At 45.5% G+C, this 22239-nt stretch overlaps 1 protein-coding gene across 2 annotated transcripts in view; it reads left to right on the top strand.

Moving 5' to 3' along the window:
• Positions 1 to 22239, top strand: part of IFT27 (intraflagellar transport 27) — a 48982-nt gene that overhangs the window by 17076 nt on the left and 9667 nt on the right. For both annotated transcript variants that reach the window (XM_066596291.1, XM_066596290.1), the window contains exon 2: positions 18737 to 18816. In XM_066596291.1, coding sequence (XP_066452388.1) covers positions 18737 to 18816 — 80 coding nt within the window. The remainder of the gene's footprint in view (positions 1 to 18736; positions 18817 to 22239) is intronic.

Raw genomic sequence — 22239 nt, 5'->3', positions numbered from 1 at the left:
GGCACACATGGCTGACTTCATGTTAGGATGCCTTTCTCGTGACCCTCACGTTACACGCATTCTGGCCACTACGGATTACTGGGTGTACACACTGCTCGACCCACGGTATAAGGAGAACCTTTCCACTCTCATACCCGAAGAGGAAAGGGGTTCGAGAGTGATGCTATACCACAGGACCCTGGCGGACAAACTGATGGTAAAATTCCCATCCGACAGCGCTAGTGGCCGAAGGCGCAGTTCCGAGGGCCAGGTAGCAGGGGAGGCGCAGAGATCAGGCAGCATGTACAGCACAGGCAGGGGAACACTCTCTAAGGCCTTTGACAGCTTTCTGGCTCCCCAGCAAGACTGTGTCACCGCTCCCCAGTCAAGGCTGAGTCGGCGGGAGCACTGTAAAAGGATGGTGAGGGAGTACGTAGCCGATCGCACAACCGTCCTCTGTGACGCCTCTGCCCCCTACAACTACTGGGTGTCGAAGCTGGACACGTGGCCTGAACTCGTGCTGTATGCCCTGGAGGTGCTTGCTTGTCCTGCGGCTAGCGTCTTGTCAGAGAGGGTGTTTAGTGCGGCTGGGGGAATCATCACAGATAAGCGTACCCGCCTGTCAACCGACAGTGCCGACAGGCTTACACTCATCAAGATAAACAAAGCCTGGATTTCCCCAGACTTCTCTTCTCCACCAGCGGACAGCAGCGGTACCTAAACAATACGTAGGCTGCACCCGCGGATGGAAGCATTGTTCTCTATCACCATCAAAAACGGGGACCTTTTAGCTTCATCAATCTGTGTATAATATTCATCCTCCTCCTCCTGCTCCTCCTCCTGAAACCTCACATAATCACGCCGAACGGGCAATTTTTCTTAGGCCCACAAGGCTCACTCATATAATTTTTGTAAACAATTTTTATACGTTTCAATGCTCATTAAAGCGTTGAAACTTTCACCTGAACCAATTTTTATTTTAACTGGGCTGCCTCCAGGCCTAGTTACAAATTAAGCCACATTAACCAAAGCGATTAATGGGTTTCATCTGCCCTCTTGGTTGGGCATGGGCAATTTTTCTGAGGTACATTAGTACTGTTGGTACACCAATTTCTTGGGGCCCTCGCCTACAGTGTAATCCAATTAATTTTTGGCCCACCTGCATTAAAACTGACGTTACCTCAGCTGTGCTGGGCACTGCAATGGGATATATTTATGTACCGCCGGTGGGTTCCAGGGAGCCACCCATGCTGTCGGTCTACACGGAGTTGTAACTGCATGTGTCCACTTCTAAAGAACCCCAGTCTTACTGGGGCATGCAGTGTGGGCTGAAGCCCACCTGCATTTAATCGGACGTTACCTCAGCTGTGATGGGCACTGCAATGGGATACATTTATGTACAGCCGGTGGGTTCCAGGGAGCCACCCATGCTGTGGGTGCACACTGAATTCCCATTGCGGAGTTGTACCTGCCTGTGACTATTTATAAAAAAACCGCGGTCTGACTGGGGCATGCAGACACCTTGACAGAATGAATAGTGTGTGGCACATAGGTTCCCCATTGCTATGCCCACGTGTGCAGCTCCTGATGGCGGTGGCACAGGATTGGATTTCTCATTGCTTCTGTACAGCATTGTGGGCTATCGTCCTGCCCCTTTTAAAGAGGGTCGCTGCCTAGCCGTGCCAACCCTCTGCAGTGTGTGCCTGCGGTTCCTCCTCATGGCAGACGCACTTATAAATAGACATGAGGGTGGTGTGGCATGAGTGCAGCTGAAGGCTGCGCAGGGACACTTTGGTGTGCGCTGTGGACACTGCGTCGTGCGGGGGGGGGGGGGGGGGGGTTGGGTAGCATGTAACCCAGGAGAAGTGGCAGCGGAGTGTCATGCAGGCAGTGATTGTGCTTTGTTGGAGGTAGTGTGGTGCTTAGCTAAGGTATGCATTGCTAATGAGGGCTTTTCAAAAGTAAAAGTTGTTGGGGGGGGGGGCACTCTTGCTGCTATTGTGGCTTAATAGTGGGACCTGGGAACTTGAGATGCAGCCCAACATGTAGCCCCTCGCCTGCCCTATCCGTTGCTGTGTCGTTCCCATCACTTTCTTGAATTGTCCAGATTTTCACAAATGGAAACCTTAGCGAGCATCGGCGATATACAAAAATGCTCGAGTCGCCCATTGACTTCAATGGGGTTCGTTACTCGAAACGAACCCTCGAGCATCGCGAAAATTTCGTCCCGAGTAACGAGCACCCGAGCCTTTTGGTGCTCGCTCATCTCTATTAATAAATGTTGCTCTCCGTGTAGTTAAAAGTAATGTAAATCTTTTTCTGCGGGTCGTTGCCCTTCCAGCGACGCCATGGACAGGACACTTTTTTTGTAACATTTTGAATATACTAAGCCAGTGCCAGCCTTTGTGATTTTTGCTGGCGCATGGTGCGCTGATCACATGACAAGGTGCACGGTATTTAGCGCCTCTCCGTACGCCTTCTCATTAATATACGCCATCCGGCACATATTTTTCATCTAATTTATACCAGTTTCTGGAGTAAATTATGCATAAAACTATCAGCCGCCCATTTATCAAAAAACGTAGCAGAGCCAACGCAAAAAGCTTAAAAGTCACACATTTTTTTTCACAAATACCCATTTGCATAAATATTTGCAACTTTTTTGCACCAGAAAGTGTCTTAAATGATTTCATAAATCTGCCTGTCTTGTAGGGAATAAATTAGTCGTGAAACAACAATTCTGCAGCATCTTTTCTTAGAACTGTGCATTACACCGTTCCTCTGTTATTCCACCTGGAAATGTATTAACACAAATATTGACAACTTGGTGTTACTATTCCCCTTGCCAATAGGGTGTGCCCCTACACAGTGTCAGCACTGATTGGACAATGGCAAACTATATTGGGATTTCCCTACTGACTAGGAATTGTCAATTTATTCATATATGTCCAGGAGCAATAACAGAGTAATGACACAATTCATAGCAGAGTGCCGAGAAGAGATGCTCCACAATTGTTGCTAGTATCCCGTTTGGCTGCCTCTAGCCTGGATACATGATGAGATACGGTCAACTATAGAGGCTCCAGTACCCCGATGGCCTGCCTCTAGCCTTGATTCATGATGAGATAAGGTCGGCTATGGAGGCTCTAGCACTCTGATGGACGCCCTCTAGCCTAGATACATAATGAGATACGGTTGGCCATGTTGGCTCTAGTACCACAATGGACCACCTCCAGCCTCGATACATGATGAGATATGATCGGCTATAGAGGCTCTAGTACACTGATGGACACCCTCTAGTCTGGATACATGATGAGATACGGTTGGCCATGGAGGCTCTAGTACCACAATGGCCCACCTCTAGCCTGGATACATGATGAAATACGGTTGTTTATGTAGGCTCTACCACCCTGATGGACCCCCTCTAGACATTATACATGATGAGATATGGTTGGCTATAGAGGCTCTAGTACACTGATGGACCCCCTCTAGCCTGGATACATGACGAGATATGGTCGGCTATGGAGGCCCTAGTACACTGATAGACACCCTCTAGTCTGGATACATGATGAAATACGGTTGTGTATGGAGGCTTTTAGTACCTCGATGGGCCTCCTCTAGCCTGGATACATGATGAGATACGGTCGGCCATGGAGGTTCTAGTATCCTATTGGGCCACCTCTAGCCTAGATACATGATTAGATACGGTCGGCCATGGAGGCTCTAGTATCCTATTGGGCCACCACTAGCCTGGATACATGATGAGATACGGTTTGCTATAGAGGCTTTAGTACCCTGATGGACCCCCTCTTGCCTGGATACATGATGAGATATGGTCAGCTATAGAGGCTCTAGTACACTGATGAACACCCTCTAGTCTTGATACATGATGAAATACAGTTGTTTATGGAGGCTCTAGTACCTCGATGGGCCTCCTCTAGCCTGGATACATGATGAGATACGGTCGACCATGGAGGCTCTAGTATCCTATTGGGCCTCCTCTAGCCTGGATACATGATGAGATACGGTCGACCATGGAGGCTCTAGTATCCTATTGGGCCTCCTCTAGCCTGGATACATGATGAGATACGGTCGACCATGGAGGCTCTAGTACCCTCATGGACCCCTTCTAGCCTGGATACAGTATGAGATATGGTTGGTCATGGAGGCTCTAGTACCCCGATGGGCCGCCTCTAGCCTGGATACATGATGAGGTACGTTCGCCACGTATGCTGTCACATAACCGCCGCTCCCAACACCTCCCAATGGCTCAGTCAGAAAGGCCTAGATGGCGGCAAATTCATTGCAACGGCAAATCTGCTTCTCTCATTCCTATTATGCACACCGTTCAGTCTGTTAAGTGGTTGAATGCCTTCTGGGGCGTCGTAGAGGAACATCTAGCAGACAGCGAGCGCTCAACAAGAGGTAAACTACACAAAAGTAGCCTCTGAGAGCCTTCTTATAGGCCAATGGGGGGCGCAGTCGTAGAGCCTCTGGTGACCCATGTCTCATCAGACCACAACCGTCATCATTTTCACATCTGCCCGAGACACAACTGCAGGATGAGATTTGTCGCAATCCAATTTTTTTTTGTATCTGGGTGTGCTATTTATTTTTTTCGTCAGGGAGTGTACCCCTTTATGGTACAGTCACAGCCCTAGAAGTGCCACGTTTATTCTGCACTGAACAAGCGCATGTAAATACATTCAGGTTTTGCCGTAATTGCGGTTCTGTTTTACTTAAAAGTGTATTCTTATTTTTTGCATATCTGCATTTATTCTCTGCCTGGATGTGGTGGCTGGCAAACCCCTCCATGAGATAGAAGTTGGTGGACCCCCATTCTCAACATAGATGGAAGTCACACTCTGGAACCCACGCTTATGGGACATTTATAACATCTTCTATGGATGTGTGAGATTAAAACAGCCCTCGAAGAAAGCATGTCTAAGAAATATCTAGGACGGTGGCGGCCAACTGGTGTCTTGCTAGATATTGCAAAACTGCAGTGCCCTAAAAACTGTGTGAGTTCCAGCTGCATTATATAGGCAGTATGTAACATATGACTGATGCGGTAATTCACTGTAGGAAAAATAACCTGATTGGTGGGATCCGGGTGCTGAGACCCCCACCAATCGCTAAAACGAACAGGTAGAAGCGCTCATCTGAGCACTGTCTGTTCGCTGTTTCTGGCTTACTCAGAGCGGTGTACGGGTTCCATAGAAAGTCTTTGAAGTCTGTACACCACTTACCGATGACAGCCAAAAGCACATGGCAGTTATATGAGTGCTTTTGCGCACTCAATTTACCGGTCACTGGGGGCTCTAAGCATGTGGAACCCCAAACTTATGGCATGCCTCTGTGACTTGTCAGAAGTTTATAAAAATTCTAGTTCCGCTTTAAGAATATAGCAATCTGGGACATCGCAAGCCACACTGACAAGGGACATGGGTGGACCAGTCAATCACGGCGCACTGCAGTGATTGCTCGGCTAGGTGACTAGAGCAAGCAGATGTACTATGCAGTATATGAAGTGTGTTAAATACGGGAATAAACTTCTTTAAATTGCCAAAGATATTGGATTTTATGTTTATTTTTGGAAAACCCCTTTTAGTTTTCCACTCATAGATATATGGAACCAGAGCAGCCAACCATTTGATGGGCACATGGAGTGTGGAAGTTGTCCAGTTAAAGCTGGAAAACCACTGAATTCCATCGATCAAATTCCAATTTCCAATTCTATCTGTTCAGTCATGCCTGATCTCTTGGATACTCTGTAGGCCGGTCCTCTCCATGCTTCTCTACGGTCGCTTTCAGTTGCCTGATGTCCATTTTGTGTCCTTCTTCATGGTGTCTGGCCGGTTTCCTTTTACCACTGACCATTCCAAGTAGCATCTCTTTTTCCAGCGAATTCTCCCTCCTCACGTGTCCAAAGTAAGTCCGTCTCTGTCTGTCTGTTCCTATTCCTCTCTTTGGGCTGTGAATGCACGTTCCTATTCCTCTCTTTGGGCTGTGCACGCACGTTCGTATTTCTCCGTTTGGCCGCGTGCGTGTGCGCTCCTGTGCCTCCCTTTGGCCGCGTGCGTGTGCGCTCCTGTGCCTCCCTTTGGCCGCGTGCGTGTGCGCTCCTGTGCCTCCCTTTGGCCGCGTGCGTGTGCGCTCCTGTGCCTCCCTTTGGCCGCGTGCGTGTGCGCTCCTGTGCCTCCCTTTGGCCGCGTGCGTGCGCTCCTGTGCCTCCCTTTGGCCGCGTGCGTGCGCGCTCCTGTGCCTCCCTTTGGCCGCGTGCGTACACAGTATTTTTGAGAAGAGTCACACTTGCTGTGCATTTGCTGACTACATTGGGGGACACAGCAGGAACGGAGTGTGAAAGGAGGCTTCCCGGACTCCACGTCACCTAAACGTTAAAAGCCATAACTCAGTTTCTTGGGGCTTATCGTTGATGACATCCTTTAGGATCTGTGATCGCACTGAACCGCCAGCGATCAAAGACAGATATATTGTAATCAGGAGTCATGCTGCTTACATGGGACTGCAAGTTACTGATTACACAAGGTAATACATTAAAATAAATCTACGCCATAGACAATCCTCCCTAATACCCTGTAAATGGTCAGGTTTTTGCATGCTTGTGTTACTCCTATTAACATCCCCTACAATTTATGTATTTCATTGCTTCATATAATGTTTTCTATAACTCTTCCAAGTGCCGCACAGAATTGCTCTCTAGAGCTCTTTAAATTGCTCAAAAAGTGTCCTGTAACTTATATTGCTTCTTAGAAATGCCCATCTATCTCCGGATGAGATCATATTGCACTATCTAACTTTTTCTATCCATAGTAGAACTTTCCAAGTTTGCTTTTAACGCCCTGTAGCCTAATCGGGAGCCAAGCAAGGGGTGTGAGTGCCATTGTTCCCTATAGAGATGGGATCTCTCCTTTCTATGAGCCTGCTCTGGTGGGCCTCACCCATCTATGTATTATAAGGGCGGCCCCTGCAGCAGCTGTTTGGAGAGTTGGTCCAACAAAATGATAAAACAACCCCTTTAACCCCTTCCAGCACAGCCAGTGTGGCAGTGGCTTCTTCATCTTTTCATCCCAGCCTTCCAAGAGACATAAGTGTTTAGATTTTTTTTTATCCATGTTCTTTGGGAAAAAAGTATGTTATTTTCTAATAACCTCATTTCATATCTTGTATTTTTTTTGTATTACAGTCAGGAAAAAAGCAATTGTGTAATTTTTGGGGGATTATTTTCTTACAGGCTTCAGGATAGTAAAAATGACTAACTACATTTTTGCAAAAAAATAAAAACCTTTTTAAGAAAACAGAATTTACCTTGTGACGTCATATTATTATGAGACCTACAGCTCTTTACTATGTATCGAGTTGAGTTTTCTTCTTTTGTGGGGTTAGCTGTAGTTTTTGGCTGGTTGATCATTTTTTATTCCATTTTTTGAGAGGGGAAGTGACCAAAAGGCAGCAGGCTGGGCATTATTTTTTAAATAACATATTTTAGTAGTTATGGATGTGGCAATGTCAAATATGCTTGCTATTGTGTCCGTAGGCTGCCTGATGCGAGTTTGCACCAAGCCTAAGGGTGCATTCAGACGACCGTATATCGGCTCGGTTTTCACGCCAAGCCAATATACGTCGTCCTCATCTGCAGGGGGGGGAATGGAAGAGCCAGGAGCAGGAACTGAGCTCCCGCCCCCTCTCTGCCTCCTCTCCGCTCCTCTGCACTATTTGCAATGAAAGGAGGTGGGATGGGGCGAGGCTAAGTTCCGTGAATTAGCTCTGCCCCTGTCCCGCCTCTCCCCATTGCAAATAGTGCAGAGGGGCGGAGAGGAGGCAGAGAGGGGGCGGGAGCTCAGAGCACTGCTCCCGGCTCTTCCAGCCTCCTCCCCCTGCAGAGAGAGACAACGTATATTGGCTGGGCGTGAAAACCCAGCCGATATACGGTTGTCTGAATCCAGCCTAAGGGTGCCTTCAGAGTTGCGATCGCGATATTGCTGAAGTTTTTTTTAAGACTTTCTAATATTAAAACCGCATCGCCCAGAAATCGCAAAGCATAAACTTTTTAACATTCGAAAATCCTATTGGCATTCGCGTTAAACATCACACATGTATGACTACATTCAAAAGAATGGAGTTCATATTCATGTGTCTCGTAACGCACAAAACTCTCCAGGCTCACACAAACAGTCCGGATTCCACATGCAAAGGACCTGTGATCATTCGTGGAAAGTAATTGCGAAAGATCGCGGATGCGAGTGTTTTCATACGCAGATGTACTCTTATGTGCAGTGTATTGTCCACGTGGAAGAAAGATCTTTCTCTCCCTTCCAGCTGGCATTCTGGCTTCTCTATTTTTCTCTAACGTTGCGAGCGTTTCCGCAGCCCATACGCAATGTTAAAGGGGTTGTCCCGCGCCGAAACGGGTTTTTTTTTTTCAATAGCCCCCCCGTTCGGCGCGAGACAAACCCGATGCAGGGGTTAAAAAAGAAAACCGGATAGTGCTTACCTGAATCCCCGCGCTCCGGTGACTTCTTACTTACCTGGTGAAGATGGCCGCCGGGATCTTCTCCCTCGGTGGACCGCAGGTCTTCTGTGCGGTCCATTGCCGATTCCAGCCTCCTGATTGGCTGGAATCGGCACGTGACGGGGCTACGAGGAGCCGCTCTCTGGCACGAGCGGCCCCATTCAGAAAAGAAGAAGACCGGACTGCGCAAGCGCGTCTAATCCGGCGATTAGACGCTGAAAATTAGACGGCACCATGGAGATGGGGACGCTAGCAACGGAACAGGTAAGTGAATAACTTCTGTATGGCTCATAATTAATGCACAATGTACATTACAAAGTGCATTAATATGGCCATACAGAAGTGTATACCCCCACTTGCTTTCGCGGGACAACCCCTTTAATTGCATATTGGCGACAGAACACTCGCATCCATTGACTTCAACAGGAGCAGTCTGTGTGGAATCCGCGCTAAAATAGAGCACGCTGTAATTTTTCTTCCGCTTGCGGAATACGCAATTCCTACCCATGAGTGTGAACAAATAAATCAAAAATACATGGCGTTTTACTGCCAATCTTCTGTCCAGATGGCGATCGCGGATTCTGCAATTAAAATCCGTTTGTGTGAGACCCCTCTTTCTGTGAATAACACACACCCCACCACATGGAATTACCCCGGAGCATAGGCCTTTACCATTTGTTCCTCAGTAGTGGTGGGCCCTCTTGGCTCTATGTGGTGGCACTAATATGTTGGACCCTGTAATGACACATTGTTACCGCACACTTTAGAACGAATGGGCACCATTAAACCACTTCTGACATGTTGGGGTTCACACTTTGAGATCCCCATAGGCTAGAAGATAAGAAAGTTCCACTTTGTGCTATCAGTGGGGGGTCTTTTGTGTACATGGACCTCAAAAATCACAACATGTGACTCATCTCTATGATATTTCATAAGTTGGTGAAAGTAAGAGCTATTCTTCAAAGTGTAACGTTTATTTCATAAAACCTTTGGCATGTCTTAGAGAGGCGCCAGAAGCTTTGATCTTTGGGATCCGGGTGCTGTGACAAAAGTACTCTGTTGGTCATCGGCTCTGCTCGTCTCTCCTCGGGAGATGAGATTAGCGGTGTATAGTTTCATCGACTTTTCGTGAGCCTGTACAAAGCATTGCTTGGTTCAGTGAGCAGAGCTGATCACAGCTCCGGAGGCACAGTGCTTAGCCGAACGCTTCTGCCCATTCTTTTTAGCAGTTAGTGGTGTTGTCAGCACCCAGGCCTCCACCAATCAAAACTTCTGATGTATGACTATGACGTCAGAATTTTTCTGAAAACATGGGTATGCTTTAACCCTTTCCAATCCAATTTTGGATTCAGGGTTTCCTAAAAGGCTTTCTCTTTTTGCTGTTGTACAACAGTGCCATCTGCTGGCTAAAGCCAGTGTGTGTGCGCCAGAGAGGCTCCAACAGCAGAATAGCTGGCAATAGATGATGAGAATACCCTGTCGGACATCTTCTGACATTGGAGCTGTACAAGCTTCAATCAGAATGTAGGAAGACGTCAAACTGTGGATTAGAAAGGGTTAAAGGGGCTTTTTCAGTCCTACAACATGGATAGCACCTCCGTCAATCAACTGAAGGAGCGACAGTACTTCAATAGGACAGATCTGCAGTACTACAGAGGAGAGTGCTTTGCTTCTCACCCCGCACTGCAGCTCCTTTACACCAGCTGCTCAGCAGGGGTGCTGGACATTGGACCCCCACCGATCTGCTATTGATGACCCATCCTTAATATTTTACGACTGGAAAATCCCTTTAACCTCTTAAGGACAGGCCACTTTTTGGATTTTCAATCTTGGTATTCTTTCCCACTTTTGAAAAATCCCCTTTTTTATTTTTCAATTTAACATTGTTGTATTAGGGCTTGACTTTTGCAGGACAAGATTTTATTTTTTAGTGGCATGAATTAATGCACCATAAAAATTTTTTAAAGTTTTTCAATACTTTTATCACTAGGCTGAAATTGGGAAAGAAAACATAATTGTGTCAATTCATTTTTTTTGAGTCTCTTGCTTTTACAGCATTCATGGTGCAGTAAAAAATGAAATGTTAGCTTTATTCTGTGGGTCAGTACAAAGAAGGTGATGCCAAACTTACCGTATATAATTTTTTTTTGTGTTTTATTACTTTTAGAAAATGTTAGACTTTCCAAAAACAAAAAATGCTTTTTTGTTGCCACACTCCTTTATTGCTCACTCGGATGGTGGATCCGTTAGTTCCATTATCAAATTTTTTTTAGACATTATTTTTATCACCCTGCCAATTAAAAAGTAAAATTCAATTAAAGGTGATTTAAAAAGTCTCATGTATGTATGCCATCTGGCGCGGCTTTGAAGCGTCTTTCCCACCTGTATTCCGCTGTGGAAATCTCTCCCCGAAGAAAGTCTATAGCGAAAACAGCGATACAATTGACATGTCGCAGATTTAAATTCCACGCTGCATGCCTGTTTCCACGCAGCTTGTCCACAGCGTGTGGAGGAAATTTTTGCAAATCACGTCCACCTTGCTGCTTAGTCTCGGGTTTAAAAATGCTGGCAGAATTTCCGTACAGAAATTCACGCAACAATTCCGCCCATTGTAAACCCAGCTATTGTGAACGACAGATAAATAAAACATTTTGGGACAATGTGACAGCATAAAACTTTTTTGGAAAGCTTATTTTTAGGAATAAAACAGAATAAAAACTATATTAGTTCTTGGCATCACTTCATTTTTTCTTTGCCTAAAAATGGGTTTTGAAATTATGATACTTTTTGTAAATTTTTTTCTAATATTCAGATTGTTTTAACCTTGTTCTTGCCATTTTCATCTTTTAGTCCCTGTAGGGAACTTGAACTTGCAGTCATCTGATCACTTGTACAATATACTGCAATACTGTATTGCAGTATATTGTAGTTTTACCAGCAGCCTATTAAGCTTTATCACAGGCAGGTCTTATTAAGCTGTAATCTATGGCAGGCCTGGGACCTTTCACAAGACCACAGGATGCACCCTGCAATTGAATTACTTACGGGCTAAAAGGACACTGAAGAGGCTCCCCATCAGCGAACTGCTTAGATGATGCAGTTACCATTGACTGTGTCATTTTAACAGTTAACCAAGCAGGATCAAAGCTAGCTCCTACCACGGCCCTTGCCAGCAGCTGTCAAAAATAGCTGATAGTTGAAGGGTATGAAGCAAACGGCTCCCAAGCCTGCTTCATACCTCTCCTTGCAACCTGTGAGAGATATATCCATCACAGCTCATTAAGAGAAACGTATGGAAACAGCTGAGCACCTCAGTTCAGCACTATTTCCGTAACTCTCGTTGAAGTGAATAGCAATAGAAATTATGTAGCACAGCGCCGGGGCTACAGAAACGATGTAGCACAGCGCCGGGGCTACAGAAACGATGTAGCACAGCGCCGGGGCTACAGAAACGATGTAGCACAGCGCCGGGGCTACAGAAGCGATGTAGCACAGCGCCGGGGCTACAGAAGCGATGTAGCACAGCGCCGGGGCTACAGAAGCGATGTAGCACAGCGCCGGGGCTACAGAAGCGATGTAGCACAGCGCCGGGGCTACAGAAGCGATGTAGCACAGCGCCGGGGCTACAGAAGCGATGTAGCACAGCGCCGGGGCTACAGAAGCGATGTAGCACAGCGCCGGGGCTACAGAAGCGATGTAGCACAGCGCCGGGGCTACAGAAGCGATGTAGCACAGCGCCGGGGCTACAGAAGCGATGTAGCACAGCGCCGGGGCTACAGAAGCGATGTAGCACAGCGCCGGGGCTACAGAAGCGATGTAGCACAGCGCCGGGGCTACAGAAGCGATGTAGCACAGCGCCGGGGCTACAGAAGCGATGTAGCACAGCGCCGGGGCTACAGAAGCGATGTAGCACAGCGTCGGGGCTACAGAAGCGATGTAGCACAGCGCCGGGGCTACAGAAGCGATGTAGCACAGCGCCGGGGCTACAGAAGCGATGTAGCACAGCGCCGGGGCTACAGAAGCGATGTAGCACAGCGCCGGGGCTACAGAAGCGATGTAGCACAGCGCCGGGGCTACAGAAGCGATGTAGCACAGCGCCGGGGCTACAGAAGCGATGTAGCACAGCGCCGGGGCTACAGAAGCGATGTAGCACAGCGCCGGGGCTACAGAAGCGATGTAGCACAGCGTCGGGGCTACAGAAGCGATGTAGCACAGCGCCGGGGCTACAGAAGCGATGTAGCACAGCGCCGGGGCTACAGAAGCGATGTAGCACAGCGACGGGGCTACAGAAGCGATGTAGCACAGCGACGGGGCTACAGAAGCGATGTAGCACAGCTTGCTACTCTGTTTTCATAGCTCTCATTCACTTCGCTACAGAAACGGCGCTGGGAGGAAGCACTCGGCTGTTTCTGACAAGCGGGCGGAAACAGAGGGCTGGGTTCTCCCATCTCTACCATGAAATGCAAGATGGGAATACCCTGTTAAATTTGTAGGTAGTTGCTGAAATAATTCTCAACTCTACTAACTGGGAAAAAGCATTCATTCATTTGAGAATGGTAACTTAAATGGCTTTTCAGACACTTATAAACACCTGCAAAAAGTTTTTGTTATGTCCTTATTACATGACCATTCATTGTCTGCATTCTAGTTTTGCTTCTGCTCTTACCCCAGAGCTTCCTTCCATGTAATCTCTTGTAACCTGCATTACAATCACACAGTTAGCGATGCCATCTGGGTTTTCCAGTACCGGCATGATACCCGCACCTGAGGTGAATGCCGAAGCCACAGTAGTCAGGGCATTCTGTTTATATGACGCCAAATCACAACTACTTATTGGTCTAAAGTGGCCAAGAAAGTGGCAGCGTTGGGTAGCAGCTCTTTGATTATACACATTATCATATTGTATATGCCGTGCACAATATCACACGGCAGGGTACATGATTACGCGGGTAAAGAAATTGCATGTCTTGAGAAATCGAGCTCTGAGTACCTTTAAACAGACAAGAGAGCAGCAGAATTACTCTCCGTAATTACAGACCCCCGAAGAGTTTATTGCTCTCGTATTAAAGAACGAGAGAGACCTTTATTGGGAAAGAAAGGGAATTGAGCAGCAGACCTGAGATTTTCTACGGTTTAGAAGCCGTACGTCCTACAGCTGGTAATGCTAGGCTTTACGGTGATGCTTAATGGTTAAATTCAGTAGGATATAAACAGTCGTTTTCCCCATTTTAAAAGTAATAACACAATTTTTATTTAGTTGGAGTGTTTTCTTAAATTGCCAATAAATGTAAACTACAGGGCTTATAAAACTGCAGCTTAGAAAAGGAGCTGCTGGTATCCATGAATTTCAAGCCACACCAATATTAATGTGTCTGGGGGTTCTCCGAATTGGAGGTATGGAAGATCAAGTGATGAGCGTGGGGGATGGGGAGTTGTTGAACGCGGGGGATGGGGAGCTGTTGAACGCGGGAGACGGGGAGTTGTTGAACGCAGGGGACGGGGAGTTCCTCTCCTGTTCATACAAGAAGCAGGCATAGTGTCTTTGATGTGTAGGACATCTGGCATGTCACAAGTCCCTTTTAAGGGGTCATCAGCAATGCTGGCGGAATTTCAATCCAGACCTCCTCCTCTGATGTCCATATGGAGAGGGGTTGTCTTCATAATGCTTTAAATTAGTTTTATCACCTATCCATTGGATAGGTGGTATATGTGTGAACACTGGGGGACGAACTGTGAGGGACCCCCTATAATCTCAAGAATGGTGGTTGCCTAGTGAAGGGAGTGGTGTATGCGTGGCTACTGATCCATCTATTATCTATGGAGGTAGTCAAGCACAGCGCTCAACTATCTCCATCAGACCCCTTAGAAGTGAATGCTTGGTGGTCCACGGCTTTATTCCCTCCAGCGGGCGCCCAGTGATCATATATTTATCACCTATCCTGTACTCAATGTATTTAGTGGGAAAACCCCTTTAACGAACTTGGGTTAGGAGACTGATGCATATGGTGCACAGAGAATTTTCATATGCAGTAACATCTGTCTAGCAAAGGCAATTACAGCAATTCTTGTTTTAGTGGCCATCACAGTGCCCCCATAACTAATGCATATATAGTGGAGCCATCCACAGTACTGTATATAATAATAATAAACTTTATTTGTATAGCGCCAACATATTCCGCAGCACTTACATAGACAGGGGGGATACAGAAAGGCAAAAGTACAAACATTACAGAACCACGGTTACATAGTAATCAATTGATGGAAACAATAGGGGTGCGGGTCCTGCTCCAACGAGCTTACATACTACAAGTAATGGGCTGATACAGAGGGTAAAGGGCTGGAGATGTGCACGGTGTGGCGAGGTAGAGAGTGAGGGATGCTATACACACAGACAATGGTCAGACATTTAGCCGTGTGACGGCAGAATCGGTATGACTGCAGGAGCGGTTTATGATGGCTAGCAGGGATTGCAGTCAGTAGGTCAGGGAGCATGTTATCAGGCGGCGTACAGAGGGGTTTGTTTAGGGAATGCGGTATGCCTCCCTGAAGAGGTGCGTTTTTAGAGTACGCCTGAAGTTCTGCGAGTCCTGGATTGCTCGGATAGCCTTTGGTAGTGCGTTCCAGAGGACCGGTGCTGCTCTGGAGAAGTCTTGGAGGCGGGAATGAGCAGTTCGAATTAACGGGGCGCTCAGTTTGGTTTCGTTAGCAGAGCGGAGAGCCCAGGCTGGGTGATGGATTGAGATGAGGGAGGCGATATAGGGGGGCGCTGCACTGTGGAGGGCTTTGTGGATGAAGGTAGCGAGTTTAAATTGAACTCTGTATTTGATGGGCAACCAGTGCAGTGACTGGCACAGGGATGAGGCGTCCGAGTAGCGGCTGGACAGGAAGATGAGCCTGGCTGCTGCATTTAGGATGGATTGGAGAGGGTAGAGTCTGCTGCAGGGGAGGCCGATCAGCAACGAGTTGCAATAATCGAGCCGAGAGTGGATGAGGGCAACAGTAAGTGTTTTTAACGTGTCCACGGTGAGAAAAGAGCGGATTCTTGCGATGTTCTTGAGGTGCAGCTGACATGTTCGCGCCAGAGATTGGATGTAGGGGGTAAAAGAGAGATCAGAATATATCTACATATATGTATATATCTACAACTGTATACATGTATATATCTACAACTGTGACGTATATATCTACAACTGTGACATATATATCTACAACTGTATACATGTATATATCTACAACTGTGACAACCAACCGCTAAATACACTTTTTTATATATATATATATATATATATATATATATATATATATATATATATATATATATATATATATATATATATATATATATATATATATATATATATAATAAATGTGCTAATTGCACAGACATAGGACCTATTTAAACTACAGTTTGTGATCTCATCTGATACCCTTAAATTTCAGGGGTAGGGGATATAGTCTTTCAAAGCCTGCAGCTCATATCACTAGATGTATTCCGCTGATAATGTAGTAGTATGGATGTGACACTTAGAGGGGTATTCCCATACTGCACAGAATGTGCCATAGATGTCCGATAGATTAGTGGTCCCACCACTAGGACCTACACCTATCTCAAGAACTGAGCCTGGCCCAGCTGTATGCAGTGGTCGGGAGCTATGGAAACATTGTAACTTGCTTTGCTACACCATTTCCTCAACCTCCATTCACTTCTGTGGGAGTTAAGGAAATGGCGTGATGCAAAGCACTACATTCGGCTTCCGTGCTGCCAGTCCCTATGGCTGCGGTATACAAAGGGGTATTCCTATTGCATCGATGATGGCCCACGATGGGAATAGCCCTTCAACTAAGCAGACATTTCATCCTAAATACATTTATTCAATGGGGATACATTAAGGGACGCACAATTTCCTATGCAGGCAGCTTCACCGATCAAGAGGCTTAAAGGGGTTCTCCAAAATATAACATTGACAGTCAATCCTGATGATGACCACTGAGGATCCTCAGGATTCAACTGCATACCTAACCCAGTCCGATCTACATCCATGTGGCAGTTTCTGCTGGGGCTCAGATGCAATAGCAGATACGAGCACATAGATAAGAGCGATGCTAAGTTTGAGTTGTACAAAGACGTCTTCAGCATGTAGCGCAGCACGTTGTTTCTGCTTCTCGGTACTTTGGGTCGAATGTCCAACTATTGGTCGCTTATAGTGGCTTATGGCTTGCAGTAATATTCCCTGACTTATGCACTCTTCTGTATAAATAAGTCACTTAGTTTGCAACTAATATGTAGCTCAACATTTCCAAATGTGCTCTACAAATGTAATCCTAAATTGTTTTATAAGTGCCGCATACGGAGTAGTTACAGAACCTGTAGAAGTGACAAGCTTACTGGGCCGATTCCCACGCTTGCCTGTCTCTCACTCACTGTTCCCACATAGCACCTAATCACTCCGAGGAATTAGTTTTCTATGTTAACTCTCTTAAATTGCTCTAAAGTACTTTTAGGCCTTATGGAAAGTAGCTTTTACATATAGGTGGGTGTTCTGGCTAGAATACAATGTAATTAATGCTTTCACTACACTGTAGGCACAAAGATCCAGTGGGAACTAGATCAGTGATCCGTGCCCGGTTCATTCCGCTATGCATAGGAACATAATAACTAGATTTTAGGAGACCTTTCATGTCGGTCCAAAATTTCATTTTCACATAGTAAGTGTGAATGCGGTGCCCTCACTATTATGTTCACGGGGGCAGGCAGAGAAATGGTGCATTTTCAGCCAATAGCTCTTATGTTAGAGAAGGGGTATCATTTGGGCAACATCTGCTGTACAACCCAGCAGCAATTCTTCCCAGTGGTCTTAAAGGAGTATTCCCATCTTGGACATTTATGACATATCCAAAGGCTATCATGTCTTATCTTGAATTCCAGCAGTACAACAGAGCTGTTCTGCTCACTCTGTCCTAGTCTACACAGCAAAGCTTAGAAGTGAGCTGCTGAAAACAGAAAGTGTCAACTTGGTGTGCGCACTCTATCAACCAGTGTGAAAACTTGTATATTTAAGATTTCTTTTTTAAATAAATGTATGAATAGTGACATGGAAACCAATAAAAGCTGTCAATATACAGTAAGAGAACTCCGATGGACTTCTCCTTCCTGCCGGATCCACTTGTGGCTTTGGTTGAAAAAATTGCATCAAATTCTGCAAGTGCATTTTCCAAAAAACGCCATGTTTGAAGCCGCCCTTAGGGTACGTTCACACATATAGTGGACATGCTGTGTATTTTCGACCGCAGACAATCGGCATTTTACAGTAAAGGCATGGTGGAAAGATGCGGCGTGAATTGACCTGCAGTGCAGAATGTCCAAAACATTTGGACATATCATTATTATCCCAATGCATCTAAAGTAACAACGAAGCAACTTTGAAAGCCTTTATGATTAAAATCTCCTATTGATTTGTGTGTACATTTCCTATGTAGAGCAGTGTGTCTCTGTGGTTACAGACTACAAACAAACCCTGTGTGTAGTCTGATGCTGCATCCTCTCTCCAAATGTTCACCCCAATCTTGCTGTTATTAACAAGAAAGATAATGGAGCAACATTTGACTGAAGGATCAGACTACAGAGGTAATTTGACCCTTGTGTAGTCTGATTCTGTTGTCGCATGGTCTTTTTAGGGCCTTTTTACCTGGGATGACCTGTTGGACGCAGATGCCCGACAGGTCATCCCAGCATGCCCTGTTGTTCAGTCGGGGCATGCATTTACACTGAACGTTTTTTTTGGCCCATGTAAAAGAGCCAGGAATATTCTCGCTACTATGTTGTCACACTGCACCGATCATCACTCAGTGAACGGAGGTGGAGCGCTTCACAGATTGTGTCTGGCCGCCTCCATTCACAGTAAACAGGCAGTCATTTATAGTTGAACCGCTGCCTGTTTACACAGGTCGATCGTTGTTTGATTTTTATGGCTGCAGGAACTGAATGACAAATGCTGAGCAGACAAATCATCATTCGTCATTCAGTCACTGGCAGCGGTAACGCTGGACGATTGATACAATAAAACAACCTGGTTGGGAAGTTGGGCAGGGCCATTATCGTCATGCTCTGCACTCAGTAGTAGTCTTCTCTTGATTATTTCATCTACTCATTTGGTTGTATCACAGAGGGGGAAATTTGGGTGGGATAAAATACAGTCTGACCATTTTATATTTTCTACTACACAGGTGACTCCACCGTCGGGAAGAGTACACTAATCCAGCTGTTCCGTAGTGATGGAAGCCACTTTCCAAAGAACTACAGTATGGTATGACAACGATGACCATTTAACAGAAACTTCATATTCTTTCTTAGAGCCCTTTTACAATGGCATGAATGATCATTGGGCCGAGTGAAAGTGCCGCTGATCAGCCAACAAATAAGCGAATGCTCATATATCAGCCAATCAGATCTGTTGGGCGGCCCAAAAAATCATTATCAACAGCACACTTCTCCGTGTAAATGGGGGATGTGCTGCGGACAGTCATGAGGTTGTATGGAAGGCGAACGATTGTATGTATGATTGTTTGTCTCCTTCCTCTGCCTTCTGTATGTAGGCCAATTAAGCAAAAGCCACTTTCATTATCTGGATCACATTCGGCAGTGTAGCTTTACCGTCCTGATCGGAAGGTGAGCTTAGTTACGAAGCAATAAGAAGCAGAACTAAACAGATTTACTATCCAGAAGCCTGAGGAAGATGGATGATGACCTTTTATAGAAGCTGAAGTACAGCCATATTGTTTGAAACCCAGCTTTCCTAGTAACAGACATAAGTAAGATACCAGATTTGTACTAATTTGACAAAAAAACAATTTTTGGCATACATTTTAATTAATTACCCCAACCTAAGCAAACTATTGAAATCCCAAATACCCATTATAAAGCCTTGAGCAGAGAACAAGTGGAGGTCTGGCTGATCCTGAGAATGCGGTTCTCTTCCCCCGTGTCCCAAAGTGAGAAAACCGAAACACTTTTTACTTTCACTCTACAGAAATCAGGCTAAATGGAAACAAAGATGTGCCCTCCTGTGAATGGACTCTGCTACTGCTTCATTATTATGTGTATATTGGCTCATATCCCAAAATGCACCTGCATCAGGTGTTCACTGCTTAATTAGGAGGGCAGTCAGAGCTATTAAAATTCTATTGAGCCAATCACATTCACAGCAGAGTCCATTTTGCAGCTTTGGAATTTTCACTTTCAAAAAAATCATAACTTTTTCATTTTTTGGATGGTAGATCTAAGTTTTCTGTGAGGGAAGTTTTATTTTTCAATGATGCCATTCCATGTACTACATTGGAAGGCTCTAAAACATTTCTAAGTTGGGAGAAAAAAAGCAATTACACTTTCTTTTTTTCGGGGGGAAAGTGGGGGAAGTGAGTATTTTTTACAGCATTCAAGACGCAGCAGAAATGACACAATGTCTGTATTGTGTAAGTACGATTTCAACAATATCACATTGCTGTAGGTTTTTTTTTATGTAGTAACCCTAAAAAAATTTCTTTCAGCTTAGGGCTTATTCCGGCGTGCGTATATTGGCGGGGTTTTCATGCCCGGCCGATAAACGCTGTCACTCTCTGCAGGGGGAGGAGGCGTGCCGGGAGCAGTGCACTGAGCTCCCGCCCCCTCTCCGCTGTTTGCAATGGGAGGGGCGGGACAGGGCAGAGCTAAGTTGCAAATAGTGTCGAGGGGCGGGAGCTCAGTGCACTGCTCCCGGCAGGCCTCCTTCCCCTGCAGAGAGGGACAGAGTATATCAGCCAGGCATGAAAACCCGGCTTATATACGGACGTCTGAATAAGCCCTTACAGTCCTCCTATCTTTAGGGAAAAAAACTTGAATTGCCATTTTCTGAGATGCAAATGGTGGGGATACCAATTATGTTACATTTTTAACCGCTTCCCGCTCTGTGACGTATTGGTACGTCATGAAGCAGTGGGGTATGCATGAAGAGAGGTTGCGTGGCAACCTCTCTTCATACAGTGCGGGCGTCAGCTGTTTATAACAGCTGACATCCGTGGGCAATAGCGGCTATTAACCATATAAATGCCCCGAACGATGTTCGGGGGTCCTGCACGGCCCCCCCCCCCCCCCCCTCCCGCGGTGAGATCGGGGGAGCCGTGCAGGTGTCATGGCAGCCGGGGGCCTAATGAAAGGCCCCAGGGCTGCCTTACCAGACTGCCTATCAAGCCATCCCCGTGGGGTGGCTTGATAGACTGCCTGTTAAATTGCAGTATGACGTAATGCTATAGCATTACGTCATACTGCAGGAGCGATCAAAGCATCGCGTGTTAAAGTCCTGCAGAAGGACTTCAAAATAAAGTTTAAAAAAAATCAATAAAGTTTTTTTAATTGTAAAAAAAAAAAGTTGTAAAAGTTTAAATCACTCCCCTTTTGCCATATCTATTATTAAAAAATCTAAATTATAAAATAAAAATATGTATTTGGTATCGCCGCGTCCGTAAAAGTCTGATCTATCAAAGTAGCACATTATTTACCCCGCACGGTGAACGTCGTCCGAAAAAAAAATAAAGAATGCCAGAAATACACTTTTTTAGTTACCCTGTTTCCCAGAAAAAACGCAATAAAAAGCGATCAAAAAGTCGTATGTACTCCAAATTGATACTATCAGAAACTACGGGACATCCTGCAAAAAATGAGCCCTAGCTCAACTACGTCGATGGAAAAATAAAAAAGTTATCGCGCGCACAAAATGACCGCAGAAAATAATTGAAAAAAATTAAATGTCTTTGGGAAAAAAAAGAGGAGTATAGTAAGAAAAAACCTATAAAAGTTTGGTATCGTAGTAATCGTACCGACCCATAGAATAAAGTTATCATGTCGCTTTTGTTGCCGTTTGTGCACCGTAGAAACAAGACGCACTAAAAGATGGCGAAATGTCGTTTTTTTTTTTCATTTTACTCCACTTAGAATTTTTTAAAAGTTTTTCAGTACATTATATGGTACTTTAAATAGCACCGTTGAAAAATACAACTCGTCCCGCAAAAAGCAAGCCCTCATACAGCGACGTCGATGGATAAATAAAGGAGTTATGATTTTTTTGAAGGGGGGAGGAAAAAACGAAAATGGAAAAAGGGCCGCGTCATTAAGGGGTTAAAGTGTTGATTTTGTGTTTGCTGGGAAAAGGCGTTTTTAACTTTTTAATATGTTTTTAATACTTAATGGAACTTATTTTTACTTTTTTTTAAAGTTTTTTTTGTCTGTTTAAGTCCCGATAAGGATTTTGAACTTGCAATTGTTTTATCACTTGTATCGTATACTGCAATACTTCTGCATTGTAATATATTGTGCTTTTAACATTTGCTTATGAAGCTCTGCCATAAGGCTGAAATCCAGCTACAAGCTACCATGGCACCTTTTTAGGTCAGGGGTTGGCCTTTCAGGGGAGGGGGGACAGAAGCCATTTAAATGCCATGAACCTGTTTTTTCCAGTTCATCTCACCAATCTCTCCCTTATTATCATTGATTCTATTCTGTCTCATTTTGCAATCACAACTGAGATAAAGGGTTTTGTGTCTGAGGAAATCCTCCTTCTTCTCACAATTGTGACCTTGTTGTTGGCCAACTGCAGAAGGAGCCTCCCCCCACTGTTATAGGGGACAGGGGCAGTAAAGCCCCATCCCTTTGGTAAGAGTAGAAAGAAATGAACCCCCGTGTCCTCTACAAGATCATT

Source organism: Eleutherodactylus coqui, chromosome 3 (genome assembly GCF_035609145.1).
Source record: "Eleutherodactylus coqui strain aEleCoq1 chromosome 3, aEleCoq1.hap1, whole genome shotgun sequence".
NCBI classification, from domain to species: Eukaryota; Metazoa; Chordata; class Amphibia; order Anura; family Eleutherodactylidae; genus Eleutherodactylus; species Eleutherodactylus coqui.
This window is presented reverse-complemented; position numbering and strand designations above follow the sequence as displayed.